We start from the raw sequence: 17,424 nt of genomic DNA on the forward strand, positions 1-17,424 counted from the left end.
CGAAGGGCGTGGCCGGGGCTCGGTCCCGCCCCGGGCGTAGCGGGCTCGGGCGTGAGGGCCTCGGTCTCCACCTGGGACCCCCGCGTCGGGGCCGCAGCGTCGCGTTGCTGGCGCCGCAGGCCCAGTCAGGGAGTCCGAAGCGCTTGAGGCAAGGTAGGCAGCTTCCCGCACGGGGGTCGGGGTTCTGCAGCTCCCGCTCGCCCGGACCCTCTGCCCAGCGGTCGCTCCAGGTCTGCGAGGCCGGGTTGGGCGCGTCGCCGGGCCCCGAGTCCCCCGCCGGGAAGGGCACAAAGGCTCCCTGGGGGGGGGGGGGGGCAGGGGCGCCTCTTGCCTTCGCCTCCATTTTGCAGGCGGCCCGGCGGGTGCGGGGCGCGGCGGCCGGAGGCCCGGGTTGGAAAAGCCTGAGCTCGGTGAGGCCGAGCCGAGGGGGCGCGCGTGTCCACGTTATCCTCCGGTCCGAGCAGCTGCGCGTCTGGTTGGCCCAGGGCGAATTCACTTTCCCTCGCGGCCTCTCCCGGGCGTGTGCTGTTTACCCTGTGCGCTCGCCGGGGCCCAGGGAGTAAGGGGCTCGCGCTGCTCCCGGTCGGGGCTAACGCCGAGACCCTCTGTCACTAGCTCACGGCCCTTCCCACGAGAAAGATGGAGACGAATGATGCTTTCTTGGTGCCGTGAATGCAGCAGCCCCCGGCTGCCGAGGGGAAAGCGCAAAATGTCTTGCTTTTTTGCCTGGAAAGGCCACCCTTTGCGGCTGTCATCACTAAAAGTGTTCTCAGCAGCCTGGAGGCACATGCTCAGGCCCTTTGTAATTATTTGGTTGGGTTCGGTGTATTGTTTGTAATAAAAATGAGCGGAAACCTGCCAGTGCGGGAACAGATTGGACCTCACTGGGAATTCCTCGGGGGGGTGGGGGTGGGGAGTGGGGCCTGCACGATGATACGTTGTATTCATAAATACCCTAACAGCTCCCAGATCTAGGGTGGGAAGGATGTTGTTAAAATGCCAGGCAAAATGTACTAGATCAGTTTGCCGAGGGTTTGGTTAAAAGAAGTACAGGTCACCACTTCTCATCCTGTTGCCTCCATCACCTGGGTCAATTCTAGACCACTCAGTACTGAAAAGAGCAAAGAACTCCGTTTCACCTCCCCTGAAAAGCTTTTAAAGCTCTTCCCCACCCCACAGCTAATAATCTCTTGTTCCTTTAGGCTACCTTCTATTGCCTCTTTTTTTACAAGCATCAAGTCGTGTGGTTTCGTCAGCTCCTAGCACAGTGCTTGGAACAGAGAAGACACTCAGTGGATGAAGCCAAAAGAAAACAGAAAAACAGCAGTGTAGCCAAAAGTTGACAAAACAAAAATTTTCATTCCTTTAATTTGTTGGACCAGTTATTATTACTGGTTAGGGAAGCTGTTGACTTCTGGCTCTCTTAAGTCAAATTAGGCTTTATCTGCCAAGTTACTAACTCTGGATACATTATTTAACTTCTCTGTGCCTCAGCTTCCTTATCTGTAAGATAGGAATTATAATAGTACCTACTCCATGGGTTCTGAGGATTAAATAAGATATTGACATAGGGGTGCCTGGGTGGCTCAGTCGGTTGAGCGTCCAACTCTTGGTTTCAGCCCAGGTCATGATCCCAGGGCCCTTGGCCAAGCTGTGCCTAGGGCTCCACAGTGAGTGTGGAGCCTGCTTAATATTCTCTCTTTCCCTCTGCCCCTCCCGGGGTTCCCATGCTCTTCCCTCTCTCTCAAAAATAGTACAAAAAAAAAAAAAAAGATATTGATATAAAGTGCTTAGCATAGTTCATGGCTCAAAGAAAACGTTCAGGAGCAGTTAGCAGTTGTTAGGATAAAAATAAACAGATACTTCAATAGATTTACTAGTATTAAGTATCTATATAGTACTTGACCCTTCAGGGTCTCTCTGCCTTTTAGTCCTTATCTGTGGCTTGATTTTAAAAAGTCCTTAAGCCTTTCGTGATTTTCCCCCCATAGCAAAAGAATTCCACGGGAGACTATCTGTTATGCATTTAGAGCCTTACCACCCACTACAGATTGATGAAGTGCCAGATAATAACTTGGCCAAGTACTGCAGTAGTAGCTGATATACTCTTAATGTGGTCTGATACCCAGAATGGTCCTGTAAGAGCAGAGGAGTAAAACAGATGGGGCCTGTTGTGGCTAACAGGAAATCTTCAGGATGATTGGTTCAGCCAGAATGGCAGAGCTTGTGGAGATGGACTTGGGGTGGCTTCTTTTCTTAGAACTTTGTTCACATGAAGAAACTGTCTCCTGTCTTTGAAGTTGTTCACAGACACTGTGAAAAGTGGAAGAAGCCTTCTCATTGGCTTTAGACCTGTTTGCCAGACCTAGAGGTGGCAGATACAACCCCTAGGGGCTATTGCCTCACTTCCAGGTTTTCCTGTACCACTTTCTGGGGGCAGGAAGCAGGCCAAGTTGTACATTTCCTTTCAGCTGGAGGTCCCCTTGAACTGTGTGGATTTCTCTTAAATTATTTGGAGTCATCGAGACAAATGCTGTCTCTTTTTCACTTGTAACTATCACAGGAGAATTCTGGTCTCTGATTCTGTTTTTAATGTAGGCATAATGAATCTTGAATCTTTTCTAGGGAATACGGTTCTTTCTGGATACGCCTTTCCAGCTGTAACATACTTATAATTAGCTATTATATTAAAAACCTGCCACAGATGTGAACTTTTTCTAGTGTCCTATTGCAAAGACTTTAAGGACATGGATCATAAATTTCCTTCCCAAGTGTACCTGGCATAAGATAGGCAATCACTGGGGCACCTCGTTGGCTCAGTCAGTAGAGCATGCAACTCTCGATCTTGGGGTTGTAAGTTCGAGCCCCACATTTGGTGTAGAGATTACTTAAAAATAAAGCCTTAAAAAAAAAAAGAGAGAGAGAAGCACTCAGTGAATGGTAACAAAGCCACTGTAGTGGTTCCTTTCCAGCCTGCTGAAACAGGCTTACTGATTAACCTGGTGCTCCTGAAACATTACTAATCGCTTGAGATCTTGCTCAAATGCAAATTCTGATTCCAAGACTCTGGGGTGGAACTTTAACATCTACATTCCCAACAAGCTCTGAGGTGATGCACATACTGTTCGTCTGTAGACCACACTTTGTAGAAAGGTACTAACATTAAGTACTTGCATTTGGTTTTTAGAGGTATTGCTAAAAACAGATTATGTTTCCTTATGGGTTTGGATTTATGATCTTTTTTTTCCTATTATGTTATTCTATTTTTAACAATTCTTTTTTAATTTTTAATTTTATTTATTTATTTTTATTTTAGAGCATGCAAGTGGGGGAGGAGGCAGAGGGAGACAAAGAATCTCAAGCAAGCTCCACACTCGGTGTGGAGCCTGAGCTCTAACTCACAACTGTGAGATCATGACCTGAGCCAAAATCAAGAGTTGGAGGATGCCCAATCGATTGAGCCACCCAGGCGCCCCTGTTTTTAACAATTGTTACATTTTGTTCCAAAAAATGATTTGAGAAATCATTCCAAGGTACTTTCAGTAGAACAAGATTTTTCAATAAAAGTAATTGAGGCAGATAGGTTGAAAGAAAAGTAGGAGGAAGTCAGGAGTGAGAATAGTATAAAAGGTGAGTGCCTTTCTGTCCTAAGCTTTTTGCTTGAGGAGGATTGCAGATTTGGCCCTGAGCTTCCTAGTAGTCAATGCAAAGAGGAAAATTTTACCAGTTTTGCCAATACCTATGAAGTGAAAACAAACTGGCTGTTCAGTGAAACAGTTGTTTTTGTTACTGAGACCAGAGAATTCTCCAGTGGTTTCTCCAAAAGAGGATCCTTTGGTACAGTGAGTGACATTGTTATCAGTCTTCATACATGTGACCTGACTACCTCACAGAAAATGCCCAGGACAGTAAAAGCAGTGGCCTCTGGAGCTGCAACCCTGTATGCCAGGGCCAGCTTCCTTAGACAGCAGGAGAGATTTTTGTTACAGGAAAGCTGGTTTTCTGCCTGCTCTATGGTGGGAATAGAGGATACGGTTGTTAACATGTTGAGTCCTCCACATCCTTGTAGTTTGAGTTTTGTTGGATGGGGACAGTTTGCGGAGGAGGCCAGAGAGCTTGCGTTCCAGTGGACGGGAGGCTGGGAGCTCAGCCAAGCTCCTTGTAGGTGTGGTAGTTGCATCTCTTTTGAGGCCTTCTGAAGACCTGCTTGAAGAGTTAGAAGACTGGCCTTGCTGCACGGCTATCTGGTAGTCCCAGTCAGCCTGTGAGTGAGCAAGTGAGGGGACCAGCCTGGCCACAGCCCTCCCACCAAATTGATTTAGAGGGAGCCAGTGGCTCCTCCTCAGGCCCTGGAGGACTGTCTCTAACTCTAAGCAGAACAGAGGGAAGTCGCCCTAGGAGGAAAAAGAAAGGAGCTGCTGGTGCCGGAGCATCCTGAGGATGGCATCAGCCCATTACCAAGCCACGGGAAACACGTTTACCCTCCATTGCTTTGAACCTCTTCTTCCTTTTCACTTGGCTTGAACCTTCAAAGGAGGTGGACGCGGCGCTCAGGGTGACCTGCCCCACAGGGAAAGACAGGGTCGGTGTGGAGGACTAAGGGACTTGGGGTCTTCAGCAGCCAGGGAAGGAGCAGGTAGAATGGCGGTTGCTCTTGGCTGTTGACCTCCCAGTCTCAAACCTGTGGCTCAAAGCCACAGCATTCCTGGCACCCACCCCGCTCTGAGGCAGGCCCTGGCCTCTTGTGACTGCCCCTTTTGTTGGCCTCCCCCACATATATATTTACCCCCAACATGGTGCTTCCCACGCCTGGATTGGCTTCTGCCTTTAAGCTTCTTTCTCCCATAAATTAGTTCCCCCAGAAGCTTTCCAACAACCTGAGGATGTTGGATCCTACCCCGCCCCCTCCCCTGTTCCTTGTGGGCAGTTTTTATGTTTTTAGGGAAAGAGCAATAGTACTAAGAGCCTCTTTGTCTGGTTCTCTGGCCAGATTCTGCCGCAATGTGTGCATGGCATTTGCCACCTATACCTGTGGCCTCCTGTGAAAACACAAGGAGTTTGAAGCCTTTGGCCCCTAAACTGGTAGGGCTTGCTCTGTCAAGTAATACGTAGTCTGCATGGCTGGTACAGGTGGCTGGCTGTGTGCTTGGGTATAGAGATGGGCCTTGCCTGTACACAGCTTCCCTGGCAAAGTTGGTATAAATCAGATTATCTCAGAGGGAGGTTGTGATTTAATGAGTCCTGGAGATAGTCTTTTTTTTTTTTTTTTTTTTTTTTTTTTTTGGCAGGTAGTCTTTTTTTGATCGGAGGAGGATTGATCCCTGGTTGACCATTCCTCTCTCAGAATGGTTTAGTTAAGAGAGGGGCATCATCCCTCCCCCCTAATTCCCAGCCCTCCTTTGTCCATCCTGGATGGGAGTGAGTGGGAGGAAGGCCTGGCAGCTGTGACAGGGCTGCACGAGAAGGGTCAGATGTCCAGGCTTACAGAGTTAACGTTGCCACATACGTGACGTATGAGCGTATTTTTACTGTAGGGCAAGCGGATGCCAAGCCTACATCACTCCTAATTATATATATCTGGTAGGTCATATGGCCTCTGCCGGAGACTAATGAAGAATTTTAATAGAGTCCAGGTGGTTGCTACAATATCCTGAAGCTTATGTAGTTTGTCTCTTGGTTTGGCCAAGGACAGGGCAGTTCTGGGATGTACAGATTTTTCAGATGGAGGGTTGAATTCATTGTTCGTTGTCTATGCTCCGAGAGGGCTCCAGGCACTCATTCCGACCTTGTGGTTCTTCCCTGGTAGGGAGGAGGCCGGCTAGCTCGCAGGAACTCTGTAAGAGAAGTTATCTCTGAGCAAGGAGGCCCCCCACAGAGTAAGTAGTAGGTTTTGTAAAGCTGTTGACCTGGGAGACAGTGTTGGTTCAACACCACAAGTCATATTCATGGTCCAGAGCAGACCATTTTGAAATGGTCTTTGAAATGGGTGCTTTGAAAAGGAGTTAAGCTGCTTCTCATTGGACGTGTCTAAGTGGAACCCCTACCTCCGTCCTCACCCCAGAAAGTTAGAAGAAATTATGTGCAATGAAGCTATAGAAATGAGGGCTGGACCTTCATGCAGTATTACAGCTGCCCACCTGGCAAGCGTGGATGGAGTTGAGGCTCAGAAATCTAAAACTTGTGCATTTTCTAGGCCACTTCATCATGTTTGATGTTTTAAAAATGCCTTTGCTTCCAACAGTCATCACTTTCAGTTTTCCCTGATTGTTTCTATCCCGGTTGACTCTTACAGACTTTGAAATCTTTTCTTTCACATGTATCTGTCTCCTCATAACTTGTGGAGCCAAGGGGAGAGCATGATTTGGTAGGCAGATTAATAAGTAAGATTAGGAAAAGACTGTTTATCCAGACTGAGGAAATAAACCTGCCTTTTATGAAGTACTGTTTCCATGAAAATCATTCAATCTCAGACCATCTTACCTGGTTGCTCAAGGGCCTCTGGCGACAGTGTTAACCTAGTTCAGGTTTGTCTGTACACTTGAAACTTACCTAGGGTGTCTTCTAAGTAGCTTATAATTCTAGCTCACCAATCCCAACCCCCCAGAATAAATGGATAGCTTCTTTTTGAATAATGAGGTCCAGACAGGACAAATTAAAACTACATCATCAAAACAAAGACCGATCATTTGCACCCTTTTTTTGCCCCAGCATCATCTTATTTCAGCCCTCTTTGCAAGACCACACCCTTTTAGTGGAGGGAGAATTAGTCACCCATCAGGCCTGACTCTAGCCTTTGAGAGAGTTTCTAGGAATGGAGCAACAGTAGAAGTTGAGGGCTACAGGTTAGATTTTCCCAGTTCATGGTCTCCATGTATTTCTCTAGTTGTGAAAACAGAATTTGCCTGTCAACAGCTTCATGTGTAGTTTTTTAACTAGCCACAAGGTGAGGATGTGGCTCCATGAACATGTTGCAGCAGGACTTGGTCACTCATCTCTTTGTCCTGTCATTCTCTTCCCTCCTTCATGTACTTCTCTGCTTTGTAACTTGTTGCCTTTGATGGTTCAGAAAGAGTGTGGGTTCTGGAGTCACACGGTCCTGCATTTAAATCTCTCTGAGCCTTGGTCTGTCTTCCCCTCTGTGAGGGAAGATAAGAGGACCTGCCTCCCTTGGGAAACTCACTCTGGCATGCTGCTGGTTGGGGTATAAATTGATGCCACGCCTTAGAGGGCCACTTGGTAACGTATGCCGAGGTATGTGCAGGTACCCTTCGCCTCAGCAGCTTTTCTTCTGGATGTTTCTGCTGTGCACGTGCTAGCATGCATGCAAGAGATGTGTGCCCTTGATGGTTCTGTTTGGTCAGTTGTTCGTTGAAGCATGGGTTGTAATAAGGAAAGATTGGAAATAATCCCAGTATTCACAGATAAAGGGACAGTGACACTTTTAACGTGGAATATGGTACTGGGCAGTGATGTAAAAGAAAGAGGAAGCTCTCTGGGTATTGTTGAGAACAGATGTCCAAGATACTGTGTGTGTCTGTGTGTGTGTGTGTGTGTGTGTGTGTGTGTGTTTTAGAGGAAAAAAAAAAAAAGGAAAGAAAGCGTTCTGAACAGGGTGTCCTGTACAGTGCTACTTTTATGTAAAGAGGGAGAAGGATGAAATAGATTGTTGTGTTTACTTGTACATCAAGAGCTCAGTGAGAGACCTATGTACAGAATTAATGAGACTGTTTACCTGTTTTTATGGGAGTATCTAGTAGTAAATATTTTGCTTGAGTTATATGAGAAATTGGCTGCTTTTTCTCTCTCTGTTGGACTCCTTTGTTGCCTATAAGGTGACTTGTTACACTGATTCTGTGCCCTACACTCCCTCCATGACACTGTTGGCACCAGCTGACCCACAGCACATTCCGTGTGCCAGGCACTGTCTTAATGCCCTGCATCATGCAGGAGCTTGTTACAGTGAGGAATGGGGACAAGGACAGAAGGAGACTTATATCTGCAGTGCATTTTATATTTCATCCACAGATTACCTATCAAAAAAATTGTTCTGCCCCATGCAGCGGTTGTGAGAAGAGAGTCAATGTGAATTGTGTGCTCTGCTTTAGAGTCACCTCCGAATGGGTCTGGAGCCTCGTGTGCCCAGGCAAGCAGAGTAGGACCCTTTTCCAGTACCGGGTGGGGTGTTCTGAAGACATAACTGTGCCCCGCCCGGTTTCCCCGGTGTGCAAGCTGAGCAGGATGAGCCCCAGTCTTCAGCCTCCGCCTTCCCCGCTCCTCCTGGCACCTCCTCTTGCTATCACTGCTTCTCCTGGTCTCTGAGGAAACAAGGCTATTTTTGTCCAGGTTCTAGCTTTGAGGTTCGCCCAGTGCATTCCAGGTGACCGCCAAAATCCTGGGCACTTTTGCTTCCCTTGTTCCCCTTCCAAATCTTCTGGGAGTCGTTCCCTCCTTCCAGCTTTTTGGCCCGGCCCCGTCCACCGGTGCCCCCAGGGGCAGTTGTTGCATATACTGTTAGGCTGAGGGGAGCTAGCCTCTGTCTGTAATCCCTGAAGCTCTTACTGGAACAGGCCTATTTCACATTCAGCTCCCAGATGGTTCTGTCTTCCCCCCGTGAGTGCTCGCCCCGGTTGTCCCTCACCTGCCTGCCCACCAGCCGGCCCAGGGCTCTCACTGTCATATGCATGCATGCTTTGTGGCCATTACCGCTGTCACCCACCTGGATTTCCCTCAGTGCGAGTTAATCATAACCCGAGCTAGTGGGAGAAGAGTTGCTGCTTGCTCTCTCTCTGGCAGGAATAAATCGCTACCTGCTCCACCGCCTGGGATGTGGTTTCTGTGCTTTGAGAGAGGGTCCTGCCTCCTCTGCCAGGCAAAAGCAGGCACTGTATGAAGACCCTGGGCTCAGCCAAGGCCCGAGCCTGCCCTGACTTGCTGTTCCCTACGGCAGAGCGGTCAGAGCCAGGCCAGAGCTGCCTGCTGATGGGAGTACTGCAGCAAAAGAACTGTCGTGGGGCTGGCCCAGGGAGGGCCCAGGCCGGGCCCCTTACCCCAGTGGCACTAGGCCAAAGGGACAGGGACGAAAATGTGGATTTAAGCCTGGTCTCTGATTTGGACCTGTATTGACCCTCCTGGGCACCTGGTGCTGGGGCTGGTACAGGCCATATAAAAGCAGAGGACAAAATGGTTTGCTCCTGCATCCCCTTTGGAAGGTTCTGGGGCCAAGGAAAAGCCAGACCTGTGTTCTCTTCTGAGGAAATAGACACCATTTGTTCTTTCTTTTCTTTGGCCAAAAAAGGGAGAGAGGGAGGGAGGAAAGAGGTTGTCCTTAATTTTTTTTTTTAATGAAATATAGTTGACATATTAGTTTTAGGTGTACAACATAGTGATTCAGCAATTGTATACTTAACAAAATGCTTACCACGATAAGTGGATAAGTATGGTCACCATACAACATTATTTCAGCATATAGATTATATTACAATATTATAGACTATATTCCCTATGCTGTGCTTTTCATCCCTGTGACTTACTTACTTTATAACTGGAAGTTTGTACTTCTTAATCCCCTTTATCTATTTCACCCATCTCCCCCACCCGCCACCTCTCTGGCAGCCACTAGTTCTCTATATTTATGAGTCCGTTTCTTTTTGTTGTTGTTTTGTTTTTTAGACTCCACATATAAATGAAAACATACGGTATTTGTCTTTCTCTGAGTTATTTCACTTAGCATAATACCCTCTAGGTCCATCCATGTTGTCATAAATGGCACAGTCTCATTCTTTGTTTATGGCTGAATATTCTTGGTAATATTCCATTGTATGCACCATATCTTCTCTGTCCATTCACTGTGGATGGACACTTAAGTTGTTTCCGTGTAATGCTGCAATAAACATGGGCGTGCATGCATCTTTTCAAATTAATGTTTTCAGTTTTCTTCAGTAAATATCCAGAAGTGGAATAACTGGGTCATATAGTACTTCTATTTTTAGTTTTTTGAGGAGCCTCCATACTATGTTCCTCAGTGGCTGCCCCAGTTTCAATAATTTACATACACTACACAAGGGTTCCCTTTTCTTCACCTTGTTGCCAACACTCGTTATTTCTTGTCCTTTTTGTTCTAGCTGTTCTGACTGGTGTGCGGTGATGTGTCATGGTTGTTTTGTTTGTTTGTTTGTTTGTTTTAATGTTTTGCTTATTTATTTTGAGAGAGAGAGAGAGGATCCCTAGCAGGCTCCTTGGTGTCAGTGCAGAGCCCAACAGGGGGCTCCATCTCAGGAACCATGAGATCATGACCTGAGCCAAAATCAAGTCAGATGCTTAACTCACTGAGCCACCCAGGCGGCCCTGTCATGGTGGTTTTGCTGTGCATTTCTCTGATTAGTGACGTTGAGCATCTTTTTATGAGTCCATTGACCATCTGTGTCTTTTTTTGAAAAATGTCTAGTCAGGTCCTCTACCCATTTTTTAAATCACATTTGGTTTTTTGGTATTGAGCTGTACGAGTTCTTTATATATTTGGATATTAAACCCTTATAGGATACACGATTTGCAAATATCTTCTCCCATTCAGTAGGTTACCTTTTCTTTTTATTGGTGGTTTCCTTCACTGTGCAAATGTCTGTCTTAATCATTAAAAAGCAAGGTTTCCTGGACACAGATGCAGAAAATACATCTTTTTTTTTTTTTTTTCCTTTCCCATTTTGTAGAGAGCTGAAGGCCTCAGGGGAACACTGACCTAGTGACATCTCAATGGCTTTGGGAGAAGAAAAGGCGGAGGTGGAGGCCCCCACAGACACCAAGGCCCTGTCCTATGGGCAGTGGAGCTGCAGGGAGCAGGAAGTGGACACCCCAGGGCTCACGAGCGGGGAGCAGGAGCAGCCACCACACCTGGAAGCTGAGGGCGGGCTTGCATCCCCGGTGTGGGGAACAGAGGGGCTACCTGCCCCTGCCTGCTGTGACAGGGCTGGCCCCAGCCCCTCTGGAGCCTACCAGCCACAGGCCAACAACACCAGAAGGGAGCCAGTAGCTGGTAGATCTAAGCCTGCTCTTGGTTGCCTGCTTCCTTCTGCTGGCCCGGGGACTGGAGACCTTTTGCACTCTGTGGAAAGCCAGGTAGGTAATAAGGCAAACGGGACTTTAGATTTAACTAATGTGGTCATTTGGCAGTATGTTCTAGCATTCTTCTCACCCTCTTACCTGCTTTCCCAGCTTCTGTACAAGGTGGGGACTTAAGGGAGTCTGGGTGTGATGATTTCTGATTTACAGGCTCACCTGGAGAGTTGGGCCCTGGGGACTCTGTCCACAGTGTCTCCTGTTCCTCAAAAGTGTGACTGTTGACCTTGTGAAGACTGGGGATGCTATGGCCAAGATCTATTGCCCAGAGGGCTAGACCACGGGGCCGTGTCTTGTTTCTGACTTGATGATCTGAAGTCTTCAGGGGGAGCCCTGAGGAGACTTGGGTCCAGGGCTGTGGGCTCCGAGACTGGATCCCCTGGGACCCAAGGAACCTGGCAGAGGCTTGGAGCCCCCGTAGTAGGTGGCACCGTCCTTGGGGAAGAATTTCTTGCACCTCCCTGACTGCAGGGAAGCCTTGCCTAGTACGAGTCACATGGCTCAAGGAGTCCTCCTTGACTCTGTGACCTCAGACGTATCACCAAGTCTTTCAGGCCCTCAGAAAGGTGAGGGCCTTGGGAAGGTGACCTGAATGATCTGTCCCTTCCGGCTCTGGCATCCTGTTATGTTCTGCTTGCCAAGGCCTTCCATGGAATGGCTTTGATCTCTTTAGTATCACTCTGGCCTCGGCTGCTGAATACTGCCCCATGCAGTTCTGTCCTGTGAGGATGCTCTGAGTATGCCTGTCTGGGAGAAAACAGAAACTGGACCCATCTGCCTGGGAACCAGGGGTGGTGGGAAGTTCAGGGCACCCGTGAGAGATTCAGTGAGGCAGGAAGCACATAAGCGAACATAGAAATGGGCTATTTTGTGAGCTTACTAAAAATGGGCTGCTTGTTGTAGTACCTGTTGTTTGTTGAGCTCTTACCCTGTGCTTTTCACATGTGAGCTCCTTTAATCCTCACGTCCTGAGGAAGTGGTACCGTTACCATCCCCGTTTTACAGATGAGGGAAGTGAGGCCCAAAGTCATACATCTGGAAGGTGGCAGTTAGGGGTTGGCATCGAGTCTGTCTGGTTCCAAAGCCCACGTCTTTAACGGGTGTGCTATCCCGCCTCCCCCGGGAGCAGGTTCTTCGCTGAGCAGATTAAAAACTCAGAGGGAAGAGGCTGAAACGCGTGACTCGCTTTGCCAGCGTTCAGTTCCCGCAGGTGTGAGCGGAGCCTGGTGGATCGCCTGCCCGTTGGTTTGGATGTTTCCTTCACACAGTCAGAGGTTTCTTCTGCCCGGGAGGCGCTTCTCAGAAGTTAGGTGGCGGGCTCCGTAGCACGACAGAGCTGTCGTAGTTGCACCTGCTCTCTGCTTGCATGGAGGCCAGAGGGCGAGATCAATTTGGGGAGGGCAGTCTGCTTCCCGGAGCACGCGGAGTTTCCGTGCCGGACACTAGCCGCACGCTGTCCGGTTCTTGCATCGGATAGCAGACTCTAATTTCAAGACCTTTCCTGAATATCGTCTAGGCCCCCAAGGAACATTCCAAAGTTGTCCTTTAAGAACGAAATTTGGTTTGCTTGCTTTTACTTGACTGCTTTTTCTTCCCTCTGTCGTTACAGATGGAGGAGACCAGGCTTTCTGCCTCAGAGGAGCTACCTCAGACTCTTACTGTTCCCAGAGCCACAGGTCTCTGCTCAGGACATGATGCTGATACCGAAGATGACCCGTCCCCAGTTGAGTCGCCACGGGCGCTGGACCTCAGCCAGCAGCCTCACAGCTCAGGTTTCCCTTTCCCGACAAGATGGAGGTCTGTGGTGAGCCAAGGGACTGCTGTTCCTCAGTTCTCCAGCCGCAGCGTCTCTGCCTCCTCCCCGGGCAGCAGTCTCCAGGGTCACCAGGAGAAGGCGGAACCTCAGAGTTGCTCCATTGCCAAGGTCTCATCCTCCCTGGAGCTGGCCATGCCCCACTCAGCCCCCTCTGTGGGGTCAGGGCCACGGCTCCAGTGGTCACCACAGCCTGCGTCCTCTGGGGTTGATGCTCCTGGGCTAGGCAGGAGGCGCCTCTCCTTCCAGGCCGAGTACTGGGCCTGTGTGCTTCCAGACTCCTTACCTCCTTCCCCTGACCGCCACTCCCCACTCTGGAACCCGAATAAAGAGTACGAAGACCTGCTGGACTATACTTACCCACTCAGGCCCAAGCCTCACCTCCCAAAGCACCTTGACAACCACGTGCTGGCTGACCCTGTGCTGCAGGACTCAGGTGTAGACCTGGATAGCTTTTCTGTTTCCCCCGCGAGCACCCTGAAGTCACCCACTAATGGCTCCCAGAATTGCCCATCAGCAGAGGCCTCTGCCCTGCCATTCTCTAGGCCCGGAGATCCAAGCCTTAGGCAGTGGTCCTCTGGCATACCCCAGAAGCAGGGCAGTGTGGGGTTGGCGTCTTGTAACCAGCTCACATCTACCCCCAGAGCCCCGGGGGGTAGGGATGCTCCTTGGGAGAGCAGAGAGCCAGCCCCGAGGGGTGTGAAGGCCTGGCTTGGGTACATGGGCAAGCACCCTGAGGCGGGCTCTCCCCAGCAGAGGACATGGGAGAGAGGGTGGCCCTTGCCCAGGACAGAGAGAGAGAAGGGAGCCAGCCAGGGTGTCTGGCATCCTGCCTGCACAGAATCTGGATGGAAACCAGAAGAGGAGGTGGAAAGTGATGACGAGTATCTTGCCCTGCCCGCTCGGCTGACGCAGGTTTCTAGTCTGGTTTCACATCTAGGTTCCATCCCCACCTTGGTAACCCTGCCCACGGGGGCTGCCGAAGGGCAGACCTCCCTCGACGTGTCAGACAGCGATGGGCCAGCTTCCCTCCCGTCGGACTCTAGCCAAAGCCAGCTTCCTTCTGAGGCTGCCCTCAGAGGGTCCAGGGGCCCTGAGGGCCAGAACCACCGTTTGCTCTGCTCCTTCATCCATGCAAGGGGCTCTGCAGGGGAAGGCGGTCTGGGGAACAGCCAGGCCCTGGGAGTCTCCTCTGGACCCCTGAGAGCACACTCTTCTTTGCCAGCTGTGTGGGATCGGCATGCGTTCTTAGACCTAGATGCTGCAGGGCAGCCTCCTGGGAAAGGAGAGCCTGGAAAAGAATCACTCGTGCAGTGTGTGAAGGTAAACTCCACATTCGAGAGGCTTTGCCTAGAGGGAGCTCTTCTGCCAGTGCACGGGGAATCAAATTTAGTGACCTTGAGCACTTACATGTGCCGGGCACTGTGCTGTGCCTTAGTTTACTTGATTCTCACCCCTCTGCCCGATAAGGACTATTGTTGTTTCACAGTTGGGAGAAAGGCCTTGAAGGGGTAGGTAACTTGCCCACCCAAGGGCTGGAGCCTAAGCTTAACCATTACTCCTGGCTGCTTCCTAGAGCTCTTGACCTTGAGGATTAAGAGGTATTCTGCACGAAAAAGGTCTGGGCTCGATTGTCTGAACTAAACAATGGTAAATGGCTTTCTTTTTTTTTTTCCAACGTTTATTTATTTTTGGGACAGAGAGAGACAGAGCATGAACGGGGGAGGGGCAGAGAGAGAGGGAGACACAGAATCGGAAACAGGCTCCAGGCTCCGAGCCGTCAGCCCAGAGCCTGATGCGGGGCTCGAACTCACGGACCACGAGATCGTGACCTGGCTGAAGTCGGACGCTTAACCGACTGCGCCACTCAGGCGCCCCGGTAAATGGCTCTCTTGACTGCAGGACTTCTCAGAGCTTCAGTTTGATAAAGTGGTGGCACTTCGGAGTTAGAGTCACTTCATGTACTGTTTCCTAAGACATTTTTTTTTTTTTAACGTTTATTTATTTATTTTTGAGACAGAGAGAGAGCATGAACGGGGGAGGGTCAGCAAGAGGGAGACACAGAATCTGAAACAGGCTCCGGGCTCTGAGCTGTCAGCACAGGGGCCCGACGTGGGGCTCGAACTCACGGACCGCGAGATTGTGACCTGAGCCGAAGTCGGCGCTCAACCGACTGAGCCACCCAGGCGCCCCTCCTAAGACATTTTGATCACCAAACCTCTTGTGGACTCATGACTCTCTGGCGATAGAATTAATACCCTGTGGAATGGGGTCGTCAGCATCAGGCAGATCTGAATTTCAATCATAACACTGCCATATTTGGAATTTCAGCTTAGTCTTTTGAGTTTGCTCATTTGTAAAATGTGGAGCCTTGCCTCTCAGGGATGTTGTATGGATTACAATGAAACCTTTTTTTTTTTTTTTAATGTTTATTTTAGAGACACAGAGTGCGAGTGGGGGAGGGGCAGAGAGAGAGGGAGACAGAATCCCAAGCAGGCTCTAGGCTCTGAGCTGTCAGCACAGAGCCCCATGCAGGGCTCGAACTCAGGAACTGCAAGATCATGACCTGAGCTGAAGTCGGATGCTTAACCGACTGAGCCATCCAGGCGCCCCTATGTGAAATAATTCTTGTTGAGGGCTTTGTATAGTTCCTGACACTAGGACGTTCAGGTATGTGGCTCTCTGCACATGGAGAGTCCCACATACGGCCTTGTGTCCTGGGTGAGTGCATGGACACTGCACACACACAGCAGCACAGGTGGCTGGAAAACCTTGAACCCATGAGCCAATGCAGTAGATGTTTCCATTTGTCCCATGAAGCAGGTAGGACAGATGTTAGCATGTGCCTCTTTTGTGATAAAAGACTGAAATACTGCGAGGCAAAGTGCTTGGCTCACAGCCTCCCTAGGGTGAGTGGCCAGCAGGAGTCTAGGAGCCAAGTGCCCTGGGCATTGTGGGAATAGAACAGGGACGAGCAGTTGTAATTCACTTGGTTTCCTGCCATAGGTTCAAGTTAGTCACGATTATAGTCATTATCTTCTGTTTTCCTCAGGGACAGTTAACAAAGTTAGCACTGGTGCTCACTCGAGAATTGGTTTCCATGGTTGGCATGCTTTTGGGCCATTCCCCGTCCACGGCCCCTCCCCTTAGCTGCTCTCTTCTCACGTGCAGAGCAGGCTTTTCTTAGCCTGTCATTTTTGCTGTCACGAAGGCTGAGGGGAGACAGCCAAGGTGGGGCTCTTCATATTGTGCTGGCGGAGGTCTGGAGTCAGGGTGGGAACAGGTTGGGGGGAGGGAGGGGAGTGACCCCTCAAGTGAGGGAACACTCCAGCAAAGTGCAGTTCTTTCTCCTAGCATCCCCTGGATTGAAAATGTAAACAGCAGTTTGGTCAGTAACACCATGTGTTCTTTTATTTGCCTACAGACATTCTGCTGTCAGCTGGAAGAGCTGATCCGCTGGCTGTATAACATAGCAGATGTCACCGACCACCTGATTCCATCCAAGTCCAATCTTACAGGTCTCAAGTCTTCTCTGCAGCTTTACCGGGTAATATGTGGTCCTGGCTTCTTAGCCACCAGGGTGGTGGCTAAGTACTTGATTACAAAGTAAAAGCTCAAATAACTGATACTCGGTATGTTATGGCGCAATTGACTGTTCTACCTGAAATCTAGTCAGAGGTCCTTTCCAAATTCTTTTTGTTGAAAAACTGCAAAATGTAGGAGTTCTCTCCCAGGCCAAGAAGAGTTTGGAGAAAACCTATTCATCCTCTAATATCCTTAGGGATGATTTGTAATGTAATTTTCCAAATGTCTCAGGGATTAAGTATAGATCTGCACTAGTCATGGAGTCACCAGTCACATGTGGCTCTTCAGATGAAGTAGAATTAAAGATTCCTATTTCTGTTACGCTAGATACAATCACAAGTGTCTGGGCATCACATTTGTCTAGTGACTACCATATTGAGCAATGCAGATAGAACATTTCCATCATCACAGAAAGTTCTTTTGGAAAGCACTGACTGGAATTTGCTTCTGTGTGTTTTGTTTTGGGGTTTTTTGGTTTTGGGGTTTTTTTTTTGCCTCTTTTTCATTAAGGTTCCGTTATTTTTAACGTCTCTGTATGTTCTGGTTCATTTGACTTTAGATCAGGTGTATCTGGAATGATAGTTTGTGCCTGTTCTAGAATAATTATCAACAGGTCCCCCTTCATTCTCAGAAGTGTTCTGAATTGGAGGATAAATTATATAGTTATGCAAAGTATAACATTAACCTTGACTGAACTACCCAGAGGCCCGTAGCACTGTCTGGTTGGCCAAGCATTTTTAACCTCTTCTGAAGGAGCAGAGGTAGTTAGGAATTGTGGTCTGAGCCTGATGCTAGTCTAGAAGGGGTTTTCTGAGACAGTTTTTTGAATTTCTGTAACGTAATCAAGTGCCTTCAGAGGAAGATGTTATTGACCCTTGCCTCAGCCAGAGTAGCACCAACCCAGCCCCCCGGCA

The 17,424-nt window shown here is 49.1% G+C and overlaps 1 protein-coding gene across 2 annotated transcripts in view; it reads left to right on the top strand.

Annotated features, from left to right (window-relative positions):
* CEP68 (centrosomal protein 68) overlaps positions 1 to 17,424 on the top strand; it is a 26,520-nt gene continuing 9,096 nt past the window's right edge. The window contains exons 1-4 of one of the 2 annotated variants that reach the window (XM_043603517.1): positions 1 to 153; positions 10,707 to 11,112; positions 12,722 to 14,248; positions 16,350 to 16,472. In XM_043603517.1, coding sequence (XP_043459452.1) covers positions 10,750 to 11,112; positions 12,722 to 14,248; positions 16,350 to 16,472 — 2,013 coding nt within the window. In that variant the 5' untranslated portion in view covers positions 1 to 153; positions 10,707 to 10,749. The remainder of the gene's footprint in view (positions 154 to 10,706; positions 11,113 to 12,721; positions 14,249 to 16,349; positions 16,473 to 17,424) is intronic. The other variant, XM_043603518.1, reaches the window with a different exon arrangement.

Source organism: Prionailurus bengalensis, chromosome A3 (assembly GCF_016509475.1).
Source record: "Prionailurus bengalensis isolate Pbe53 chromosome A3, Fcat_Pben_1.1_paternal_pri, whole genome shotgun sequence".
In the NCBI taxonomy this organism is placed as follows: Eukaryota; Metazoa; Chordata; class Mammalia; order Carnivora; family Felidae; genus Prionailurus; species Prionailurus bengalensis.